Source organism: Mixophyes fleayi, chromosome 6 (assembly GCF_038048845.1).
Source record: "Mixophyes fleayi isolate aMixFle1 chromosome 6, aMixFle1.hap1, whole genome shotgun sequence".
Lineage (NCBI taxonomy): Eukaryota > Metazoa > Chordata > Amphibia > Anura > Limnodynastidae > Mixophyes > Mixophyes fleayi.
The window spans coordinates 60,385,461-60,410,557 of NC_134407.1; the positions used below are offsets into that span (position 1 = coordinate 60,385,461).

Consider the following 25,097-nt stretch of genomic DNA (forward strand, 5'->3'; position numbering starts at 1 on the left):
CGGACAGAACATTAGCATAAAATTAATTCATTCATGATTCTAGCTTGCTAAAATGAGCCACTGTGTCAAACTAATTAATTATACAGGTGCACTGTGTGAAAGTTGCAACTGAAGTGAATGGGGCAGCAACACAGTAACAGGTAATGGTGCAAATCTATACTGCACAGGGATAACCTGCTCACATATCACTGATAGAAAGATTACAGGAACAGGAAGGTTCAGATGTCTATGGAGGGAGGGTTTCACTGTTAACAAGTCTTTTAGCGCTGTATTTAGGCTTGTACTACCTTAGCTAATAAAGTAGGATTGCAAAACTTTAACTCTCTAGAACAGTTTCCTTGTGGAAAGAGGTTATTGACCAATGTACAAATGATTTAAGCTGAGGATACTGGAGGACTGGTGATAATAGTTTGAATGGAAAAGCTTAAATCTGGGGAGGAACAAGACCCCCAATGGAGCTACAGAGCAGTGGCACACATCAATGTACAGCTATTGATAAGCTGCTTTACTCTCGCAACAGCTGGAGTCCCCAGCAGCACCTAGTTTATTTTCTTTTTAATTTGCTTTTTTTTTCTACTTTATCTTTAAAAACCACCCATTTTTAACAGTAAAAATAATGGAGAAGGCAGGTGGTATAGGATCAATTACTAATCTATAGTATTCACCGTTGATGTTCGAGACAAATCTTGATCGTGAAATGCAATTTTTTGGGGGGCCAATTCATTTTTAAGTGAAGTAATTAGCTGTCATATATACAGCATCCTGTTAATCTTAAACGTGGACCTGCCAACACCCCTTCCCACAAAATGACGACTACACCGGTGCGCATACAAATTATAACATATAGGTTTACTGATACAAGGTTCAATTGCTTTAAAAATACACAAACAGAAACAAAAACTTTCATATCACTATAGTGTTTCATCGTTTAACCCCAATTCTGCCATAGTAGCTTTCCAGGTGATGGTGACAACACAATGGGGGGTGTTCAAGTGGCCGCCAATCAGCTCGATGTCCGTCTGTACACATTGCTGGCCAATACGGTAACAAATCTCAGCTCATTGGGACACGAATCCAATTCCCACCATATAAGGTGATGTGTAGCACAGGTTTAGGTAGCCTTTGGCTCACTAGTTTTTATGGAGTTAATACCAACATGTCCTGTAAGCCGATGGGCAAAAGCTGAAGAACCACAGGTTGCCTACTTTCTGGTACAGTATACATTGTTACAAGAAGAGTTTGTTCAGGGTAATTTGCTATTGGCTATGTGAACACAGTGGTATCGATTCAGCTATTAACACACTGGACAAATGAAGGAATCGGTGGTATTAGGAGGATGGAAGGCTGCATGCGTTAGTGAGGTGAGCAGCATGCAAAGGGCAGAGGCAACCAGATGATGATCACACACAAAACAAGGGAAGGACACACTTCACTTACTGGACTAGGAATTGCATCTGGATCTATCCTGTGCCTTGTTTTCTGCTGGGGTGGCAGTTCATTAAGTTGCTTTATTGTTTAAAAGATGAGAACAAGCGATGCCACAAAATAGCAAAGAGAAAGAGAATTAAAAGCTAACGAAACAATATGGAAAAGGGGCAACATTGTTATTTCCACCCACCCCTCTACCCATCCAAGAGGTAGACGGTTGAAGCATTTCATGCGTCTAACTCCATATCAAAAGGGACATTAATTGACTTAGCATGTTAAGGAATACTAAGCAGTCTAAGGAACACACAGGTAACTGTTTTGTACGGACTATATAAAGACAAAGACTGCAGTAGTTTCACATCTAAAAGTGGATTACGCAGTTGCCACGTGCAAAGACTGCAGCTTACAAACCGAGCATGGCACAAACTGCAAGCTGTCAGAAAATTCATTATGTCAAACATAATCTACTCCAGAAATTTGTAACAGTAATGGATTAGTATTTGGGAAGTAAAGACTAACAAACCACACAAAACAGAAATATACAAGCAGCACAGATTCCCCATAGGACACCAAAATTCAACAGTTACTTCTAAAACGTGAAAAATAGGGAACTGCAGGATTTGTTTTCTGTTACACTATTCAATGGAAATGTATTCAGTAATAAATGGCAAATTCTTACAATTTGAGAACAAATGCTTAGACATGTTTCATACAAACATTACAGTTGTATTTAATGATTCCTCCTCACCTAAAGATATATTGGGAAAATTACAATATTTGTGCATATATAGAGCAAACAATTACTGATCTGCTTTTTTTTTTTTTTTTTTTTTACTCTACTCGTATCACCACATCCGAGAATAGAAGCCACAGTTGTATTGCATTCCATGGAACAGAACAACAACAGGTGCCGACCCTAGTGAACACTTACAGGACTGGGGATGGAGTCTGGATCCAGTCTCTTCTGTGCGGAGGCTGGGGGTGCAGGAGGGCCCTGGGGACCTGGCTGGCTTCCGTAATTGGGGGCATGAGGATAAGTGGCAGGATATCCAGGCTGTGGACCCCTTACTTGTCCAAAAGAACCTACAAATAAAATAAGACAGCTACAAGTACAATAGTCAACAAACATGGCTTGATATTATTAAATCCCCTTCCATAGCTACATGGCATTAATTGTATAAAATAAAATATTTTCTATTAGTAACCAAAATGGTATTTGTTTATAAATAGGCAGCAATGTGTGTCAAAACAGTCACTCCCTCACAACCATAAGAACTAAAATCTGCATCACAAAGTCCAGGCCCTGGTGTGGTCTTTCCAGACACACACACAAAACACTTACAATAAATAGAGAAGTGCAACTTTTTTTTTAATAAACAAAGTAGTTAACATATCAGTCAATATCATATTTCCCTTACTATCCATAAAATCTGCTTACTAACCTGTCTAGAGGAACAAAACAGGGTCATACAATCACAAAGCAACCCAGGAAGAAAGCTAGAATAGTCACAAATCTGACCTACTCCTAAATATCTATAGAGTTAAACAGATTCTTAATTCTGTCAGTGTTAAAATGGAACAAGTTCCTGCTTAGGTCTCCTTACATGTACTACTTAGCAAAGACTCAGATTTGTTTTTTTTTCATATTTGCTTTGTATTTGTCTAATGTAAATATAGAACAACTTCATTATAGGACTTTAGTGAATAGTAAGCTCTGAAAATGGCAAAGAGCAAACAAAGTAACGAGGACACTATTTAGGCCTGTAGAGTGAAAACAAAGCAGTCTGACATATACAATAGATGATGCAAACGAAAATCTTATGAGATCAGACCACCATTAAAGCTGGAACGGAGAAAATAAGTAGGGTGTTGATTACCTTTTTCTGCAAAAGTTTGCAGCACATAACTACACCAGCTTTGATTTGAAAGCAACTATTTCAAAGTGTAATTAAACTAAAAAATTAAACACATTAAGGAGTAACTGAATTAAGCAGCAGATTTTAAACGACAATGGCTTTCAAGGCAAGTTTTGACTTGGAAGCCAATGCCGTTTTAAATTTCCCCTGCAATGTCGCTAAATAGCGGCAACTTGCAGAATCTGCTGCTTAATATATTTACCCCTAAATCTCTAGAAGAGAAGCCTTTTCACACAATATAAGAACAGGCATTTTATGTTGATTTACATTATCATCATCATGATTTATTTCTACATCAAGCAGTTAAAATTTTTTAGATTTGCAGATTAGAAGCAATGGTCATGATGCGCTCTGTCAAGGTGTACTATGCAAGAGTGGTTATCAACCCAAGATGCCCATTATCTGCTCTTTACACAGGAACATTTAGTGAAAGGCAAAAAATGGACAACACCCCACATGAAAAACTTGTACTTGAAATGAAATTAAACAGTCTGCTGTAACATAAAGAACAATAATAATTTCCTGAACTTAGTGGCCAGGAATGATTTTCTGATCAAACCGAGTTGAAAAATCAAGAAAAATTCAAGTAAAGACATTACAATGTCCCTTCCGCTACAATATATTGTAATACTTAGTTTATTCTATTTAGTTCCACATAAGAACTTTTTCTTCCTTCTAGAGAAGAGGGATCAGGAAGTGTGATTATTTCTGTGTCTCATAGGAATGAGGTGTGTGTGTGTGGGAGGGTGGAGGCCAATAACAGTGTCTTCGCATGCAAACTCTCTTATAACGCACTGAAAATAGACTGACAGCTAGAAGCTAATGGGCCCACTTGCAAAAATCTGTAAACAGTCTGTGTGCAGGATGACATGAGGGCAACAGAGACACAATTGCAGATTATGTTCTTTGCATATAGAACCTTACAGCTGGAAAAGTGTAATAGATAATATCTTAGAATAACCAAAAAAAAGGTACAATCTGTCAAACAGCAAGCATGGATGTTTCACAATAATCACACCTTTGCCCTGTGCTGATGTGTTACAAATATAATGAGGGTAATTTACAGGAACTTGTAGCAACAACACATTTGCTTTTACCGTCACATTTGTACTAGACTAGTTGTTACAAGTTACTGGACATCTTGGGATTTTGTTTAAATGAATAAAATACATCAGGCACGAAAATCTTAAAAGGGTGAACTCAACCCGCAGATGAATTATTTCAATTTCTAAAAAAACAAAACCTAATTTAAGACAATTAAGTTAAGTTAACAGCATTCCTAGATCTACCTCAAACCTCAACTGAAAATGACCCAGTCACAATTCTGTAACTCCTGCAATACGGAGTACAAGCAATGCGTGATCTCATAACAAAATATAGTTTGCACAAGAAGAAAAACTTAAATAATGATTTACATTTTATATTGCATAGTTTAAAGCTACACTACCAACTATTATACACATATTATGAACTTGGCGATACCCCTAGCCTGAGCCCCGGGAGCTGCTCTATGCAGTGTTTTTATTACAGGGGCTCAATTGCTTTTCTTACAATATCTGGTTGGGTAGAATTCCCAAGGTACACATCTAGGCAATGGAACCAAATATCAAAATTATAATAAGAGTGTTAATTGAAAGATCTTATTGGCTATAACTTGTAAAACAGATATGCTGAAGGCCTAATGCCAAGTCAATATAAAGCAACATGCACATAAGTTGCGTTTTTAAAAAGGAGCGCAGAACTTGTGCGTAGTTCCGATCATATTCAAACTAAGTGTCTCTCAAGTTATGTTTCGATATGAATCTGGGTGTGAGCCTAAACAGTACCTGCACTAGACAAGCAGAACAGACTGCAGAATGCGCATTATACTTACTTGGGCAGCACAGTGGCTTAGTGGTTAGCATTTCTGCCTTACAGCGTTGGGGTCATGAGTTCAATTCCCAACCATGGCCTTATCTGTGAGGAGTTTGTATGTTCTCCCCGTGTTTGCGTGGGTTTCCTCCGGGTGCTCCGGTTTCCTCCCACACTCCAAAAACATACTGGTAGGTTAATTAGCTGCTAACAAATTGACCCTAGTCTGCCTGTCTCTGTCTGTGTGTCTGTTAGGGAATTTAGACTGTAAGCCCCAGGGGCAGGGACTGATGTGAGTGAGTTCTCTGTACAGCGCTGCGGAATTAGTGGCGCTATATAAATAAATGGTGATGATGATGATGATGAAAGTAAAGAAATTAATGAAATAATCACTCTGAAAGGCTACACAAGCATTAATAGAAACGGTGCTCATAGAACTCAAGCACCATCCTAGTAGACGAATACAAACATAAGAATAAACTCTAAGATAGAAGGCTAAAAGTGCCTTAGTGGATCAAGTTACTAGCACTGTATCAGTATGCTAAATAAAGCAGGAGCGAGAAATAAAAAAACTACACATTCAAGATCTGAGGACGGAAGTCCTGTTAAGTATGTGTGATGGTGAGAAGCAGTCAGCTCTGCAGTAGTGGTTGCTAGAAAGACAACTAGGGCCAACGTGTGGATGAAAAATTATCATCCCTCCTCTTTACAAACAATAGGATATAACCATCTCTCACTCACGCCTACAAAGACTTCTCCTCTGCTGCTCCCCACTTATGGAATTCTCTACTATGCCCATCCTCACAGCTGTTCCGATCTCCACTCTAAGCTACACTCGCTCCTCTTGTTTCAGCTGTGCCCTCTTCCACTTAGAATGCAAGTTCTCTAATGAGCAGGGTCCTCCTTACTGTTTTCATGCATGCATTTATTTTGTCTGCCTTGTATGTCCTTGTTTTATGTATGTCCAGTTACCCCTACTGTATGGCACTGTGACACCTTACACATCTACGGTAATAAAAATAATAATTAAGTTCCGGATAACGAACCTTTTATAGATAAGGTATGTGATCTGAAACAAACAGCTTGACAGAGCAAAGCAAATGTGAGGTGCGCTCAAGTGGATGCAGCAGATCGCATGACTATCGCTAGATTGCTAAACTGAATCCACCTGTCCATGTATCTACATATTTTAATAAACACTTCTGTATTAAGAAATGTATTATACATGTCCCTAGTATGAAAAATACAAAGGCAAAAAAAATATACTGCAATATATAAGCATATATAAATGCACATTTGTGCAATGACTCACCATTCTGCTGAAGAGGAAATCCTCCCTGGCCTGGCTGCATTAATGGAGGTGGACCCTGAGGACCTGCCATTGGTGGCCCTACCATTGGAGGACCTTGTAAGATACCCGAAAGAGCTGGTTGGGATTGAGTAGGTGAAACATGATTGGGTTGAGATAATGGTGGTCCAGATGGAGACTGTACTGGTATTGTAGGCCCTTGCAATGATGTGGGTGGAGGGCCTCCAGAAATAGAAGGGGGGTAATTTGAAGCTGCTGCACCTGGTTGAGGAGGAAAACCTTGTGGTCCAGTAAAATGTTGAGTTGGAGGTGCTTGAACTTGTGGCAAACTGGTAGGAGGCATCCCTTGTGCCAAATTCATAGCAGTGAGACCTTGGTTACTGGAATAAGGGTTGTAAGGACCTGATCCTGAGGCAGGAAAACTTCCAGTGGATGGTGGATGAGAACTTTGAGGGCCTATGGGAAAATAAAATATTCACCAAGTTTAAGGAAACATTTTGAACAAACACCTATACATAGAAATGTAATCCTAAGAATTCCCATCACAAAACAATCTTGAATTATGGAAAAGTTCTACTATTTTGGCATGGGCTGCCCAAAAGGGTTCAGAACAATGAATACATTCTACAAGCAGTTTATTGCAACATTTTAAACTACAAAGTTCAAAGCCTGTCTTTTGTATTGGGTATCTTACCAAAGCCTTGCGTTGTTTGCAGTGGAGCGGATGTACCACCACCACCGATATGCATCCTAATCATTTGGTTATTTAGTTGCTGAGTACTGGTTGAGGATGGAGGGTATTGCTGAAAGTTAGCTGCCTGTGGAACAGTTCCTGTTTGCATGTATGGTTGGGGCACTGGTGGTCTGAGAAGGGAAGAAGAATCAATTAAAACAAAATATTAAGAATATAAAATTCTACACCCCAAAATGTTGACCCTATCCTATGGTAGCTTATATCATCATGTCAATGGCAGTGGGTAAAGGCCATTATTCCTATTTATTCCTTTCTGAATGTGCAACAAGACCCTAAAGCCTCCACAGCTGTCGTTGTAATGCGGCAAGTTGGACAGATGCAATAAGCAACCGATAAGCCCCGAGGACAGAGCTTTATTTTAGGTAGAACAGAGACTTATCAATCATACACTTAGGCTGGGTACAAACTACATGTTTTTCACCTGATTATTGGACCAATTAAACAAGAAATGAATGTTAAGTGAAATATCTCAGTATGTATGGTCCAACGATTAAAGATTATGGTTCGATTTTATTTTATAAACGGACTAAAATTCGCTGTAAACAAGGGAACGATATTGTTCCCATTCTGCAGTGTGTACATACTCACGATCAGCAGTGTAGGCAGAACTCCATAGAGTTTACAGAGTCACATTCTTTTCAGCCAATTGTTATGACAGATGAAGAGCACAGATCTGAAAGTTAATCTTGTAAATCGTGTATAAAGTGTAGACATGAATCGGCATGCTGATCGGGACTTTCAGTTGTTGGTAAAATCGTTAATGATATTGCAACGGGAACAATTTTCGGCAGTGTGTACCCAGCCTTACTTTTAAGATCTGTGACACCTAATAATGCACCTAGACCCTACATCTGTTAGCTCAAAGAATAAAAGCACATACCGAGCAATTCAGGGCAAGACCACAATGTTTACCTGCGAAAGCAGTGCTAATAAATCAGGTGCATTTTTATTTTTGTGCAATTGGTTATCCGCAGGTGGAAAAAACATTGGTCTATCTTTAGGATGTTTCCTAATCTCATCTAAATAACAATTAATCTCTCCAGGTTTATATTTTTAATATCACGGGGAAAAAACGCCATCGACTATGAACAAGTCATCTATGTTTCAATATTTGCATAAGGTATGCATTATGAAGCTGCTAGCATACCTCTGCATCTGAGCATTTAATGATGCTGGTCCATTCTGCATGTCACCTTGGCCATACTGACTGTACTGCAGCTGCTCTGGAGGAAGAGCTGTTCCGGGTGCGGTGGAGGCACCAGTTGTAGGTGGAGACCTCACGGGACCTGAGAAATACAATATAAATAGGCACCAAGTGTAAGTAACAATTAACGTTATCTTCACAAGGCAACAAGCTGAACAAGAAAGATCCCTAAGGAGTTTGCCGAATAACCCTTGGTTCATTACAATGAAAACGTTCACTCCTTTATTGCTTAGAATATTAGAGAGTACCATATGAACCCAACCTGACTGCAAAAGAGTTCTCTATTGTGAATGCACCAATGAGCTGCATGGTACAATATTTTTTTTGCCAAGTGCTTCTTGTTAAGTTACAAAACCGGGATTGGCAACCTTCAGTAGTCCAGCTCCATTATGTATGTGCCCTCAGTCAGGAGGAGTTCATCAACGCCAATTATAAACATCTAAATAATTTTTCTAAATATAGAAAATCTAATCCAATCGCAGAAACACAGCTGAGCTGCTGGAGAACACTAGCTAGCTATACAGTACATGACATTACCTATATAATGAGAGGTAACAGGAGAAGAAGTGCCAGAGGTGAAAGAATCAGGAGACCCTTTCTGAGGGAATCCCGAATGAGAAGGGAAACCTAGAAATACAAATAGGAAGATAGAAGTATGAGTTAAGATAGGGAAAAAACGCAAGGCTTGCAGAACAAATACCTGATATAGCAAATGGTTTGTACAATGCACATTGTAATTTATTATTCCTATTTAGGGAACAAAAGAGGATATACAAATATAGTAGAGTCATAATACCCGAATGCCATGGATAAGGTGGTGGACTGCATACGGGGGAGCAGAGTTGTAAATCTTTTGTTTTTCAATTATCATTAACTTGAGAAAGTGTAAGGGGTGGAAGTTATTGTGGCAATAGGTGGGCACCGGTCATCCATAACAAAGTGCATGATTGTTCAGGTTCTAACTTTCTCTTATCACTGTTAAAAACGACAACTGTATATGTAAAGTTTTGGTTTGTTCTTGAATTGCCAGATAGCAACTTGTTATTTCTTTAAGTATATTACTGACTGTATAGGTGTTCTTCTGTTGTGTGTGCCATGTCTCAGTAGCTACTGCATGTTATGGTTTAACCCAATAGCAAAGCTTCTGGTTGCCAGGGAGGGACAAGGGCTACTTTATAATAAGATCCTTTCCGAAACAAGTTATTTTGTACTACAGACCTTGGGCTAGATTTACTAAGCTGCGGGTTTGAAAAAGTGGGGATGTTGCCTATAGCAACCAATCAGATTCTAGCTATCATTTTGTAGAAGGTACTAAATAAATGAAAGCTTAAATCTGATTGGTTGCTATAGGCAACATCCCCACTTTTTCAAACCCGCAGCTTAGTAAATCTAGCCCCTAGGCTGCAATCCACAAATTAGACTTAGGCAGTAACTAGCACCAGTATAAAAAAAGATGTACTCCAACAAAAGAAGGTTTAATTTTTATCAAGCGTAACTTGTAAAGGGACGTCTTTCAAATATTAATTTATACAAAGCATATTACAAAAATATATTTCCCTGTAAAAAGTGAAGACAACATAGAGCTGAAGTCTTGCAATGTGCAATGATGCAACTGTGGGTCATGCATCTATATATGTAAAAAAGACAAACACAGTTCTCAATCAGATCCTCAAACATCATATAAGTTGGGCTCACTGCATTTGGCAAATGTTTTAGAATTTCCTCCAACACTTACGTTGGTAAAGGTCTTGTGCAACCAAGTACAGGGAACTGCGTGAAATGCTTATGTCATCACTCAATAGACATGTAGACATATTAAGATATAAAACACAATTCCCTATTTTAACAATGTAAAAAAGTGGCAAAAACAAAGCTTCAGGTATAATAACCAAGTTATAGGCTAATGTCACAATGGTGATTTGTCACTGCGATTTTAAGCTCAGCTACAACTGCAATTAATCGCAATTCATGGTGATTGTAATACCAATTTCTAGTATACATTGTAATTACTTAATCACTGTAACAGTTGGGTGCATAACAGCAGAGAGATTTCCCATTAAATACATTGTGCTGTAAATATAGATTGTGTCTGTGCCTCATCGTAAAATATCAGCATACGACTACTGCAAGTGAACATCACTGCTACGATCACGTGTGCCATTCAAGCACCTTTTTGCATGTGTAAAAACGATGGTAAAATATGGCATTTTGTAGTCAAGCTTTTATTTTTGTTTAAATTAAAGCAAGAAATTTCCCTAAGACCGACTTCAGGATCACGTAAAGTTTCAACTTTTAGTATCCGACTAAACAAAATTATGTAGATAAGTGTACGAGTAATAATTTTGACCCGGCTTTTTTTGTGATGACAAACTGCAAGGCATATATAGCAATTACTTCAAGTAAGGGGGGGATTATATTTCCAGATTTAACAATGTCAAAAGTCCAACATTCTGCTAAAAGCAAAATAGACAACAATGGTGTCATGGAGTACCTTTAAATGACTTGCTAGACTTTTTCAAGAATATAACTATTACTAGCCCCAATAGATGCATACATTTGCTGGAATTATTTCTCTGATAAGATAACATGTTGAGCAATATTATACAAATAAAAATGCTATTCCTGCTACGCTGATTCCACTGGTAAAAAATAATATGCAATACAAAAACACATCTGAAGTGTAATACCTTGTGACGGGACATGCTGTGGATACCCTTGAACAGGCCCATTATATCCAGGATACTGAGGACCTCCCGGCATTGGTTGACCCCCATAGACTGGCTGTTGGTACCCTCCAGGCTGGGGCTGCATGTAAGGTGTAGCTAAATGAGGTGGCTGGTTTACGTTCATCTTGTGTGCATCCCCAGACTGGTCCTATCTGCATAAAAAGACACAAACAATGGTGTTAAATGACTGAACAACATAGTCATATCATATATTGACAATTTTACTACATAACATGAAATGTATCTTTTTCTAAAACTACATAAATCAATTCCTCTTATAGAAAATGAACTTATCACCCAAAATTTACTTTTCCTAATTTAACAGTATTAAATATAACAAGGAAATAATGGTATATGATGCTTGTTTCTTGCTCTAGAAATGTTTTTAGGTTTGTTTTTTTGTATAAAAAGGAAAGAATGTTTCCTATGTACTGTAACGTACCACTATGGGAACGTTTCACAGCTCAAACCAAACAAACAAAAAAAACAAATAAAATCAAATAAACATTCAATCACTCCCATAGCAAATGCATCTTGTACTGCAGTTACAGCATTGCTCTTAATGCTTGTCAATCAACCTTTGCATTAAGCAGTCACAAATGCAGTTAGGTTAGTTCACACCAATTCCGCCTGTCATTTTCACACCTGTTATTGTAACACTGTTTCCCATGTAATCCTTGCCTGTTAAAACCTACAAACTATTCTGTAACTTCCTAAATAGGCTCTACATGCATAAATCCAGGAATCTCAAGCCTTCATGTTCAAACCTATGCTTACTTCTGCAAAAGAAAGCAGGACCCCTTTGCCAGCTATTCTACCAAAGCCTACATACACACCTGCACAAAGTAAATCAGACATTAAAAGGAAGTTACAATGATTTGCTTTTAAAACGGGTGCTTGTTTTCATTTTCAAATCTGGAACTATCAGAATATATCATGGCAAAAAGTCTGCATATCTGTTTAACAAACACATATAGAAAAAAATAAGCACTACAGTATGAATGCGTTAGCTTGTACAATGAAGCTTTAGTTTATTTGTAAGACAGCATGTCACTGAATTAACAACATAATTCAAAGAAGCCCAAACCAGTCTAGTAGCGTAGACCATTGTCAATTGTAAGGATAAGCCAGATGCACATTCCACAATTATCTAAACAAGCAATTGGTTTAAATTATTACAATCAAAGTACCAATTCACAACTAATATGTAAAACATTAATAGTGTTCGTTTCACTTAAAAAAAAATCCAATCATAGTATTGTTATTTTTTTTACCTACAGTAGGGTTTTTAATACTTCAATATTGACTACAAAAAAAATACAAAAAGATAGACAATATAAACCACTACTTTGTAAAATTCTAAGCACACTTTATTTTTGTTATGAGGCATGGGGGGGGGGGGGGGGGGGAACCTGTTGTCCAACCATTTACTATAAACTTTTGTGTAACACAGTAGAGAATATTTGACATAACAGGTTGCAGATTACACTACAGTGAAACAATGTACATGACAGAAGTAGATCTCCATAATGATAATAAAACCAACTGCTTGCTCTGCAGGTCAAACAAATAACTAGTTTTTGTTATTTTCAGAGAATCCTTTTTCAACGACCATAATCATCAATATGAGGGACACAAGAACAATAAATGCAACTATAACGCAGGGGCAGTAAGGCTATATGTTAGATTTGTAAATATGAGTTGGTAAAGTGCTGAATGCATTGGTTTTGCCAGTGAAATGCTAATGTGCATGTGATCTGTCTTTCCGGTGGGCTGTCAGTGTACTGGGGAGGTTTCACGAATGTCATCATAGGCCTGCTACGCCTGGCCCCGGCCTCCTGACCGGAGGACTGACAGCTTGGGTGTAGGGACACCCGGGATGCGGGCCTAGATGTGCTGCCAGGCTCAGACACATAGAAGTCCGGGATTCCGGTCACAGCGCCCACCTGCTTCCTGGGCCCCAGCTCCTCTGAGCAAAACTCACCTCCTCCCGTTCCGGCTCCTTCACTCACTTCCCCGTCCGCTTCCAAAAAGCGTCGTCTCCAGTTCCTACCGGAAATGATGTAGGAGCTCGCCCACAGGATGAGTTCGGCTTGTCAGGTTCTGCCACGTTACCACTCCGCCCAGACAGGGAAAGCAGGAAAGAGGCTTCAAGAGGAGCAATGCGCATGCGCAAAAGGCAGGACCTGCTGATATTCACTACGCGTGCGCAGGAGCTAGCTCTACATCTTTCATGTGGGCATTGCCAATATAATGTAGCAAATGCATATAAATTATGCACCCTAAGTAGTATGTTCACATACTATTTTCAACTCACTCTTTTCAAAAACATAATTAATAACAGTATAAATAGCAGACATTGTAGGTAGTCTTTAATAATAGTTTATCACTTAAAATAACAAGACAGGATCATAAAGCTTACAGAACATAAAGGTTTGCACAGAGAACGTGCTTTAAAGTTGACCACATTCCTGCCAACAGTTCCTCATTTTTACCTAAGTCTGTCTTTCCTTTCTAAAGCATACTTGCCAACTTTTCCTTGTTGGCTTCAGGGAGATCCTGAGGGAGGTGGGCGTGTGGGTATGGGGTATGACGAATCGCATCATTTTGGGGCTAAGATGACGCAATATATTTGTGTAATTAAGCCCTGCCCCCACCACTTATCTATTGTGGGGGCGAGAACCGGGAGGTTGCCCTGCTCTCCAGGGAGGTATTCCAGAAATGCAGAAGTCTCCCTGACATTCCGGGAGAGTAGGCAACTATGCGTTAAAGAAAAGCAGCTAATGAATCTCTAGAGACTGAAGTGTCTTTTACATTTCTGTCTCCATTACTGAAGTCATGTTGTCTTACCTGTCAGTCTTTGATTAAATCTTGGTCTCCATGAAAAGGGTCGACTCCATAGGCATCAATACATGGACATAGGACACAATTTCTGAACTGTGTCATCATGCCACAGATGGCGACGCCTTGCACTGACTCAGCATCAGGGAGAATGCCAGACTCTTCAGGGAGTGAGGGAGATCACCCCTATTTCAGGGAGTCTCCCTGACATTCAGGGAGAGTTGGCAAGTATGTTCTAAAGTATCTCTGTTTTTGGTGTGGTATAAGTCGCTTCTCCATGGGTCGGGGACTTAAAGCGGCCTCCTCTAGCTTTGGCGAAGGGGAATCCGAAGACCATTAGCTCCCCAAGGAACCTTTTGGCTCCGGGGGATGAGGAGGAACGGGGCCCTTTTGTTTTAGCGATAGGTCCAAAGGCCAGGGATAGGTCCAGAACTCCAGCACTGTTTTTTTCACCGCACTGGGTGTTATGGAGCACCGCACTTCGGGCTTCAATAAAAATTAAAAAAAGCCTCTATAGGTCAGACATGTCAAACTGAAAACCACAATTGTGTCAATAATCAAAGACTAAGATAGTGTGGGCCATAAGAAAAATAAAAAGTCTCATGCAGTTTTGTCTCCCCCTTCATCATCACACTGCTCCATTCATGCTGCTTTTACGCCTCTTCATGTATCACACTGTGCCCTCCATGCTGCTTTTTCTAAACCTTCACCTGTCTCCCGTTTCACACGGTACCCTTCATCATGCTACTTTTGCTCCCCTTCACCTGTCTCCTCGTTTCACACTATGTTCTCCATACTGCTTTTGCTCCCCTGCATCTGTGTCCCCTGTTTCACACTGTGTACTTCCTGGTGCTTTTGCTCCACTTCATATTTCCCCTGTTTCACACTGTGCCCTCAATGCTGCTTTTGCTCCCCTTCATCTATCTCCTGTTTCATACTGTGCCCTTCATAATGCTGCTTTTGCTCCCCTGCATCTGTCTCTTGTTTCACCCTGTGCCCTTCATCATGCTGCTTTTGCTTCCCTTCATCTGTCTCCCCTGTTTCATACTGTGCCCTCCATTATGCTGCTTTTGCTCCCCTTCACTTACCTTTCTATTGCCTTCTTTCTTCTGATTTCTTCTCTTCTGTCTCTTTTGTCTTGTCCGTCGCGGCTCGTCACTGAAAATGTTGGGACATGAAGACGTCACGCCCGACATTCAGTGTGAAGGAAGGAGGGTGCCGGACGCCGCCAAGTCGGGTAAGTATTTTTTTTATTTTATTTCTTTTTTCTGGGCTGGTGTCTCTGGTGGGGCACCAAAAAATAGTGGTTTGGGCCGCATACAGCCACGAGTTAAACTCATCCATTGTATGTATATATATTGGTCGAAGTGGAAATTGAGAGGTGGCAGTATGGAAACATAGAAGTGGAGATACAGAAAATGTTAGTTTACATTGAAAGCAGTAGGAGAAGTAGCGGTATGGCATAGGTCACAATAACATTCACCTACCAATTAGGGATTTCTCTTCTCTTTTATTTAAAACTTTATTTTTAACGGACGCAAGTAGCAGTTACGTATATTTATTTATTGTATGCTGATACAATAAAAGAAGAAAGTACAAAGGATAAGGTCATAAAAACATAAACAGGAACAAAAAAAGAAAGAGGAAAGATGGGGTGTGTGGCTGGAGGGGGAATGGTGGGTACAATTAGCCACAATACTATTACTACGGTAAAATCTCTGCTTAATTTTCCTCGCACCCCAAAATCAGGGTAGAGTTCTGTAAAAATCCTTCGGCCGCGATGTTCTGAGGAACATTGTTGCTAACTGAATTCCCCCATCACGGTCTTATAATATACAGCCAAGAGGTCATCTGATACAATCCTTCTCTGTTTTATGGTCTTTAATGGCCTGGGCTCTTCCCTAGGAATATGTATCTAGGTTAAGCTAGCCTGAAGTATATGTGCCAGTTGTTGTTGGCCTTATCCCCTTTTTCATAATATTTCTGATTGAGCCATTCTGTAGAGGCAATATTAATATATTTAACTTTTCCTCTAACTTGTTTAGATGATGGATTTGTGTAGGGTTTCTAGCTTTTGGGGAAAAAAGTGAAAAAGAGGACTTGACACCTGACAAAACACACAGTGTTAGTTTACTGATGGCTCTGCCACACTAACACTTAACACATCCCGGAATATCTGGGAGGCTCCCAAATTTTTAGGAGTTTTCCCAGAATCCTGGAAGAGCAGGGCAACCTTCCGCATTATGCTTACTTCTTTGGTGAAGTGGGTGGGGGTGGGGCTAATTGCATCATCTTGGCCCCAATACCTGCTGTAAATTGGTATGATGTAGCAGAGGGGCGGGACCTAAAGATGTGATTCATGTGACCACGCCCCCACGACTCAGCTTGGAGAGCTCCCCACCCGGATGGGAGGTCTCCAAAGTAGGCAAGTATGGTTAAACGATGAGCGTGGGTTACTTCAGTGATGCAGCCAATTTCACAAACTCAGCAACACTATATCCACACAAAAGAGGATATCCCTGGGGGCTGATCTAAAATATGTAGCCACAACTCTATTGACGGGGAATTTATTTTTTTTACGCAGCTTCCTATATAGATTGTTATAGCAAAATAAATAGACTAAAAGATAGAAGCGCAAACAAATCCTTTCCTCGACAATTATATACCTACAACACAATATCCAATTAAAATGTTTTATTTAAGAACAATTTTACATAATATAATATACCCATAAGTCATATTATGGATAGCTCTCAAAATAATGGAGAAACAAGCCGTTGTTGGTGTCTGTCTCTCTGTCTGTGTGTGTGTCTCTCTGTGTGTTAGGGAATTTAGATTGTAAGCCCCAATGGGGCAGGGACTGATGTGAGTGAGTTCTCTGTACAGTGCTGCGGAATTAGTGGCGCTATATAAATTAATAGTAATAATAATTATAATAATAAATATAAAATTAGATCAAACAGGTTTTTGGGAAAACCACAAGTGACTGTGGAGAAACGCATCAGATTTATGAATATTTGGAGTTACAAGCCTTTTTTGCACTCATTGTTTTTTCTGTGGATTAAGCGAAACAGGCTTGGATTCAGTCATTTGACTCAATTGCTGTGCCCTATAAAGAACAAGTATCCGAATTACGGATATTTGATTAAGGATCTTATTATATACCATCTATTCCCGGGAGGGAATTGTAACAAGCCTTTGAAGGTACTAAATAAATGTAGAAGGTACTAAATAAATGAAAGCTAGAATCTGATTGGTTGCTATAGGCAACATCCCCACTTTTTCAAACCCGCAGCTTAGTAAATCTAGCCCTTTGTCTTTTTCTGCTGTGAGATCGGAGGATACATCACCAACAAAGCTGAGATATAGGACGGCTGTTTCAGTGAGTACAAATTAAATAAGAGACGGTTTGTCAACTGCTAACTCTGGACGGCCAGTTTATATAAACACTTCAAGAGCGACTTTCAATTCTGTAATTATCGTGATTTATTGTTTGTTCATGGGATAGAAGTTTTAAATGACACAGAAAATTAATTAATCTGTATTGGATTGTTGTCAAGGTCAAAGAAGTATTTATCTATTCTACTAATTACTGCGGTAATAGATATTCTTTATAATTCTATCTCATGTGCACCACCGAGTTCTACAATCAGAGACTGTCATAAAAAAACAACCTGTTTTCTCTCATGTTATATTTGAGCTTTTAATTTAACAACGGCTTGTCTCTCCATTATTTTGAGAGTTATCCATAATATGACTTATGGTTATATTATACAAAATTATTCTTAAATAAAATGTTTTAAATGGATATTGTGTTGGTGGTATATAATTGTCGAGGAAGGGATTTGTTTGCGCTTCTTTCTTTTAATCTATTTCACTTCACAAACTGAATACAACAGACAGACAAAAAAAAGATCTAGCAAATTTGCTGAACTTATTTCTGTTTTCCAAGTCATTGAAGAAACTACAGACTCTAATTCTCTACACTAACAGTGAGGCCCTGTTTAAATGACTGACTGGATGCCCTCTTGTAAATATATTACAACAAGACAATTAAAACTAAACCCATTTTGGGAAGAAACTGCTGTGTGAGCGAAGATAGACTGCTGTCCATAGCCAGAGTGGGATATGTTAATGCACCAGTAATTTGCATAATGAGAAAGAAGATAAACTAACTAAAGTAGACAATGTACAAGTTACCTCAGATGAAATAGCACTAAAGGTATTAGGACGCTGGGTACATGAGCTATCAGGCCACAGAGGAACTGAAGCTATATTCTAATAAACTCAAAATAAAGGTATTCCATGGATGCAAATTATGAAAAGAGACATTGTAAAGAACTGTCTGCAATGTCAACAAATGAAAACCTGGCCTACACCGCCTGCTACTGGAGAAGGCTATATTTACTGTGGGACAACAGCTACACTAGTGTGGCAATGTAATTTACTACCATAAGGTGGAGGAAGAGTGTTATATTGTGCAATATTATATCTGCAAATACATTTACTCACAAGGGATGATAGCTTAACCAGCTATTAATGCAAGTCAAGAGATTTCCTTGAAGTTACTACAAATACTTAATCTACATTATAAGATACCTGAAGCTAATAGCACAAATTTTACTGGAGAGATAGTGTGACAATGTGAACAAGAAAATGGAATACATTGGGTCACCCATACTCCATATCAACACAAGTTTTTATTGAGCAAATTAATGTTTTGTGAAAGAAGCAGATATATAAGCTTATACCAACATACACACATGGGGAGGTGTGATAAAGTTATTACACAGGCTCTCTGTCATTTCTGAACAACAGGCCATTGGCAGGCCACCATTACAGAGGATGTCTGAACAGAAGAAAAATCAGCAAAATCAATTAGTGGTGACTGTGACAAAAAGACAGGCATTACATAAACTGTAAAACCCCTATAAAATACCATTGAAGACCAGGAAAGACATAATCATAGGAGACACTTTTGACGAGCTTCAACAGCTACAACACAAGGTAAACCTAGATACATTCCAACAGGTATACGTGACATATCCCCTTTTTCCACACTTTAGTAGGTGTCACATTCTGTCTCTAGCTGCACTACATCATCTTCTCTGGGGATGCTGCTTTGCCTTCTTGAAACCCTAACTGCAAGGGGTTAACTTCTTGTAATTGAAGTGGGATCATAATCACCTTTGTCTGGCCTTTATAAGACTGCCTGTTCCATCAAACTGTGCCAGATAATCATTTGTCTCTGCCGTTGGTTTCTGTGAAACTCCTGTGTTCTGGTCCTGTTTGTTCCTTGGCATCTGATTTCTGCTTGTTCCACCGCCCTGCACTGTTTCTTGTTTCCCAGACTCCGGCTACGTTTGACCTTGCCGCTGTCTACTTCCTGACTTTGTTGTGGATCTACCGGCTTCTGACCCTGGCTTGTCTGACCTTTCTCCTGTCTGATTCTCCCGTGGATAAATCAGTATTTCTTGCTCCAGTGGCTAAACCTGGTAATCCAGTCTCCTTGAGCCTGCACCTCTTTTATACCTGGACACCGGTATCTCCTGCTCTTGTAGCTAAACCTGACAATCCTGATATCCTGTGCCTGCAGTCATTCTATTTGTGCCTCATCTCCAGCTTCCCAACAAACCTAGTGATACTGATGTTCTGTATCTGCCACTCCAACGGGCTTGTGCTTGCTATTGAACCATCGACTGCACCTAGAGATTACATTTTATATATATATATATATATATATATATATATATATATATATATATATATATATATTATATGTCGTGAACATAGAAAACTTACAGTTATTTACAAGGGTTAACCCATCACATAATTGTGGGAAATAAATATGGTATATCAAATGAATCCATTGATAAGTTGAGCTACTAAAGTGTAAAATGTGAATCCAGAGAGTCTGTGTGTGTGTATTCGGTGACTCAGCACATCCCATTGTTAGAAAATATCAGTGTCACCTGTAGCAGCTTCAAATGCCCCTGCAGTGAGATATATCCTTGACTGGGATGGAGTTTTAACACCTGAATAGACTCTTTTAGGAACCGCTCAGCATGGTGTCTGGCTCAAAGAGACCATGTGCTGACTTGGCTATAGTATATAGACAAGAATAATTCAGTTTTAAAATATGCCACTTAATATTAATAAAAGTAGTAATTAACCACAAATTCCTCAATAGCATGATGAAGGGTAGCTAATGTGTCAAATTAAGAATTGTGCCAGACAGAGAAGTGGAGGAAATGAGTATAAGTTCAACTGATACCCTATACCTAGGTGTCTTTGGTATGAAAAGATGGACAAATTCACAGGGGATTTATTAATAATATAATTGAGTCTGTGTGACGCTCCACAGAAAAGTTAGGTCACATAGTAGAATTGGGTAGTAAATCAGACAACATGCAAATGGTGATTGAAAAAAGTATCACAGACCACAACCCCCGGGAGGTGGGGAAAGGTGTAAAGGTGTCTTTAAAAAGCCCAGACCAGTTACAAAAAATTGTCAGTCTTTTGGGAAAATCAATCCATATTGATAAGCTGTCCATCTTCCTAGCCAATTCCCCATGGCACAGATTATACAACTCATGTAAGATATACTCTGAATGTAACCACTTTTATTTTAAACTGCTTTGCTTGTGTATGTTATGTCAATTGTTTATTAATTGTTTATTTTTATATATTTGAATGCCCTGTACCTTTATATATTAAATCTATAAATTTAGTAAGTGGTGTCCTTGATACTCTAACGAATCCATTAGATTGTTAAGAAGCATATAGCTCAACCAAGTTAACCCTTTGAATGCTGGTGTGTGATTTGTTGATACATTTGAATAACAAGCCTAGTGTGTTCTTGCATTTAAATCTGTATAACAGTCTGGAGGTGTGAAGAGTTAACCCTTTGCTGGTGTGGACCTTGCTAGCCTGTGGGTAGCCAGAAGCCTTGCGTGCCAGTGTGGGACAGTGTATTGGGGTCCTATTGCCCGTATTCAATAGGTGGTGGCAAAACGGATGTGTGTGGGGGGGTGTGAGAGTGCGGTGTGGGGGCGATTCAGTAGGTCTATAACCTGTGTGATAGGTAGAGAGAGACTGTGGGCTGGAATCGCGTGACCTCATACAGCAAACACCCCCAAAGTCACGGCAGCTGGGAGCGTGTTTGTGACAATATATATAAATTATTCATTCATATATTTATTATTTTTCATCAAATAAATGATTTGAATATTTGGTGAATGAACCAAAACAAATCCATTTAAACCAGCTCGATTGTCCATTAACTGAGTCTTGATTGAAACTCCTAAAACTCCATGTTTGTTTTGAAAATTAGAAGTATTAATATTTTACATATTGTCTCTTTACCACCTGAATAATATTTCTCCCTCTATGTGCTTGTTATATATGAGATGCTAATTTCTATATTATTTTATCTGTATTAATAAATCGTGCTGATTATATCATACAAGACTTTTAGTAACGATAATTTTAATTAATCTGTCCATTTGATGAGCAATGCAATTTTCTTTTAGTGTTGCATCAAACACCAATTACATTCACAATTGATTATCGTAGTGGTGTATTTTGTTTGTTGGAAGTTCTCACAGAGTTTTCTGTAAATCCTGCAATAAGTGGTTTCTTAAAATATGGTGACTCGGAACTATTTGTGAGTTCTTAAGACCTACCCACCCAAGGTGTTTTTCAGTGAAGTATAAACATCAATTAGGACATTTTTTCTTCAGCAAAACTTTCCCATAAAATTCAACATACTCAGGCACAGCATTATGTTATCTATGTATTTATTCTTGTTTGTGCTGTCTTGTGTGTGTCTCATCACATGCCATTGACATACGGCCAATATTTGTTCTACAAGATATGAATCCTGAAATAGTACTAGAAAGTGACAGTCCACTTAAACACTCCTCACATTATCAGTAATTGCTCTGATTGGTTCTTTAATGGCTATGTTTCACAATGACCTATTTGACTTGTCCTGTATTGTTGCACAGCATTTACCTATCTTCACCAACACTCTTAAATTCCTTTCAGAGAGATCACTAAAGGACCATAAATTCAGGCCTATGTATTCCAGTTCAAGATTGTGTTGTTCCTAATGTACCTGGTATGAACCTTACCTGCAACAAGAAATCAGTGCCTTTTATAAAGTGAAAAGTGGTTTCTTGGATCATTGCCATCACTGAATCCCTGGATGAAGTCTCAACACTACACATCTACGAACCCTTTCATTGAAAAAAACAAACAAACAAACAGGATTTAATCAGCTTCAGGTTACTGTCCTTAAATTCTAAATTGTATATTTTCTTATAATTGCTTACTGAGACTTATTTCATACCATGGCCATCCATCCATACATACATCCACTCCTACCATGCTTCTTTCCATGACCATTCTGAGATAAACACTGTCAGCCACACTTGCTCTAGGAGTATAGAAATAAACATATATGCTGCTAATGACTCAAAAAGTGTTTTTTAATTTAATGAATGCTTGTAATTTATATGTGCTTGACTCCTCCCATGTAACTGTTTACTTCTATAAAAACAGATACAATTCACATTTCCAAATCTTTTGATTTAACACTTTCAGCAATTAAGTTACAAAATGAATACTGATTTTTTTTGTACAATAAGAAAACAAATACAGAGATGGATGGTATATTCATGTGTAAAACAATTTTTGAAGGTGTCAGCTGCAGCATTAATTTTTTATCCCTGAAGCTATAGCCAGTTTGTTGTTATTTCTTCTAAAGGTAATGCTAAAGTTTCTTCTAAAGGCAACGTTATAATTTTTGCACACATAAATCAGAGAGAGACCACCACGAGAATGGAGTACAGGTGGGTGATATATGGAAGCACATCTACATAGGTGCCATTGTGGATTATTTTCTAATACAAAATGTTAAATAAATGGCCTGGATTATTATTATTATTATTATTATTATTATTATTATTATTATTATCTTGTAAAAAGGTGCCAGTAGGCCATCTTTATATGATCACCTTGAAAATCTCAGTGTGGCAGCCAGTTTACTTTAGTATTCGTGAAACATTTAAAGAGTGTATGCTCTCTTTTTTTTTTTCTTTTACATGTGTTTGAATAAGGTTAGTGCACCTATTGTACTCATCCTTCAACAGTGTACACACAGACCAGCAGGAAAATAAGTGGGCAGGGCCAGAACAACCTCTGTCAAATCAGATGATCAGAATATTAACAGTAGCAGATGATTTCAGCTTAGCCAACTTCTGTGTGCACATTTGTAAACCAGTTTGAAGTGGGAGGGTCAAAGTCAACATTCAGCCAAGCAGAGCAGCCGAATATTAACAAAAGAACAAAGAAATGTGCGATGATTATAGTGTAAAACCATACATGTCAACTTTTAAGATTTCATGTGACGTGACTGAAATACAAGATTTGCTTTTAACAAGGATTGAGATCAGTCCAATAAAGGCTTAATCTCTTATTTTTTGTTATAACCATTAAAATGATGCTGTTAATCTGCTCCCAATAACCTAGAGCTCTCAGAATATAAATTCAGTGTAAATAAGCAGTATGGGTTTCTCTATGAAAATCAGCATTAATACTTATTTGAGACTATGTGGAAACTATGTAAGTGAGGGAGGGCTGGCAAATTTAGGAACCTTTTAATGGGAGAAAAATGCAGGTGGTCCAGTTATCCAGCCCAAGGTAGCCCGCTATCGGACCGGCCCGGGGTCCCATAGCAGGCTACCCTACCATACAACTGCCCCCCTGCCCCCCAGCCCAGCCTGCCGCTGTTGGAAGTTTGCTATTTACACAGTCACAATCATCTTTTTAAACTTATTTAAGGTTTATTTAAGCTTTGGGTTCATTAGTATGCACTACACACCGAGCATCATGTTGAATATATCAAATGTGGATTAAGGAGATATTCCAGTTGCAATTTTAAAGGAAAGAATGTGTATATGTATTTTGGTGTAGTGTTGGCCCATAGCAGTGCCTGCATGTCCAAGTACGAATGCCATCAATGTCATTTTGTCCACTGTTCCAGTAGTGTTGCTTTTCATTCATTATATGTTTCTCCTACAGCTTGTATATGTTTAATATTTGGCAATAAATGTCCATCACATCATGCTTTACCAGATCAGCGACATATGATGTATTGAGGATCTCACCACATACTATAGGAAATGCACGTAGTACCTTATTTTCTAAATTTTCCTTTTCCATATATTATGATGTTATACTCTGCATTGAAGAACAAAGTTCACTATTTATACTGCAGGATTTGTGAAAACAATATCATGTTCCCAGCTCCCTTTACATATACTATAGATCATTTCATTATACATGCTTGGTACCGTCCAAAATCTACTACCTATAAGTTTCAGAACATTATATCACATTTATCATCATATATAATAGGGACTACTGGAGATAATAGTAGGGTTGTAATTATCTAGTGGCCACTGGGAGACTTAAGGCTGTATGGGGTTAATTCTTTTTGTAATTTCCAGGGTTTATACTTGTTTGTAGATCTCTAGTAGTGCAGAGTGAATCAGATCTCTGAACCTGTCTGCTCTCTGTTCGACAAGGGCAAAAATGCCCTTCTATGTTTGATTTTGTTAAATATGATTTTTTGCTAAGGCCTCATAAGACTTTTGTTCAGCAATTTATTGTAACTTGCATAGAAATATTATTTGCTAAAAGAGATTATTCATTTTTCTGCTGATATGCAGTATTACAAGATGTAAGCCCATGGCCTTGAGGTTAAGCTGACATAGAGAACACCTGAAGAATGTATCAAGATATGAGAACAATAAGTAGCTTCATGTTCAGCTTGTAGTGTGGGAGCTGTGCCCTTGTGGCATATAGGAGATGAACCTCCAGCTCCCCTTGAGATAAGAATAAAAGGCTCATCTGTCCTTAGAAGGAGGAGAAAGTTAATCACCTCAAGAATATGTGAAAAGTTAATCAGTAGCGCTTCCCATAGTATGCTTATGACCTAGAATTCATTTATTCAGTAGGCTATAAAAACTTGTATCTTTGTATCAATAAATCAGAGAATATT

At 38.5% G+C, this 25,097-nt stretch overlaps 1 protein-coding gene across 5 annotated transcripts in view; it reads right to left on the reverse strand.

The window, feature by feature from the left end:
- SEC24C (SEC24 homolog C, COPII component) overlaps positions 1 to 13,278 on the reverse strand; it is a 36,528-nt gene extending 23,250 nt beyond the window's left edge. The window contains exons 1-8 of one of the 5 annotated variants that reach the window (XM_075216689.1): positions 13,173 to 13,278; positions 11,150 to 11,340; positions 9,000 to 9,089; positions 8,406 to 8,544; positions 7,199 to 7,368; positions 6,508 to 6,960; positions 2,360 to 2,511; positions 1,438 to 1,506 (exon numbers count right to left, since the gene is read on the reverse strand). In XM_075216689.1, the coding sequence (XP_075072790.1) occupies positions 1,438 to 1,506; positions 2,360 to 2,511; positions 6,508 to 6,960; positions 7,199 to 7,368; positions 8,406 to 8,544; positions 9,000 to 9,089; positions 11,150 to 11,312 (1,236 nt within the window). In that variant the 5' untranslated portion in view covers positions 11,313 to 11,340; positions 13,173 to 13,278. The other 4 variants (XM_075216690.1, XM_075216692.1, XM_075216691.1 and 1 more) reach the window with 4 other exon arrangements.
- Between the last annotated feature and the right edge of the window lie 11,819 nt (positions 13,279 to 25,097).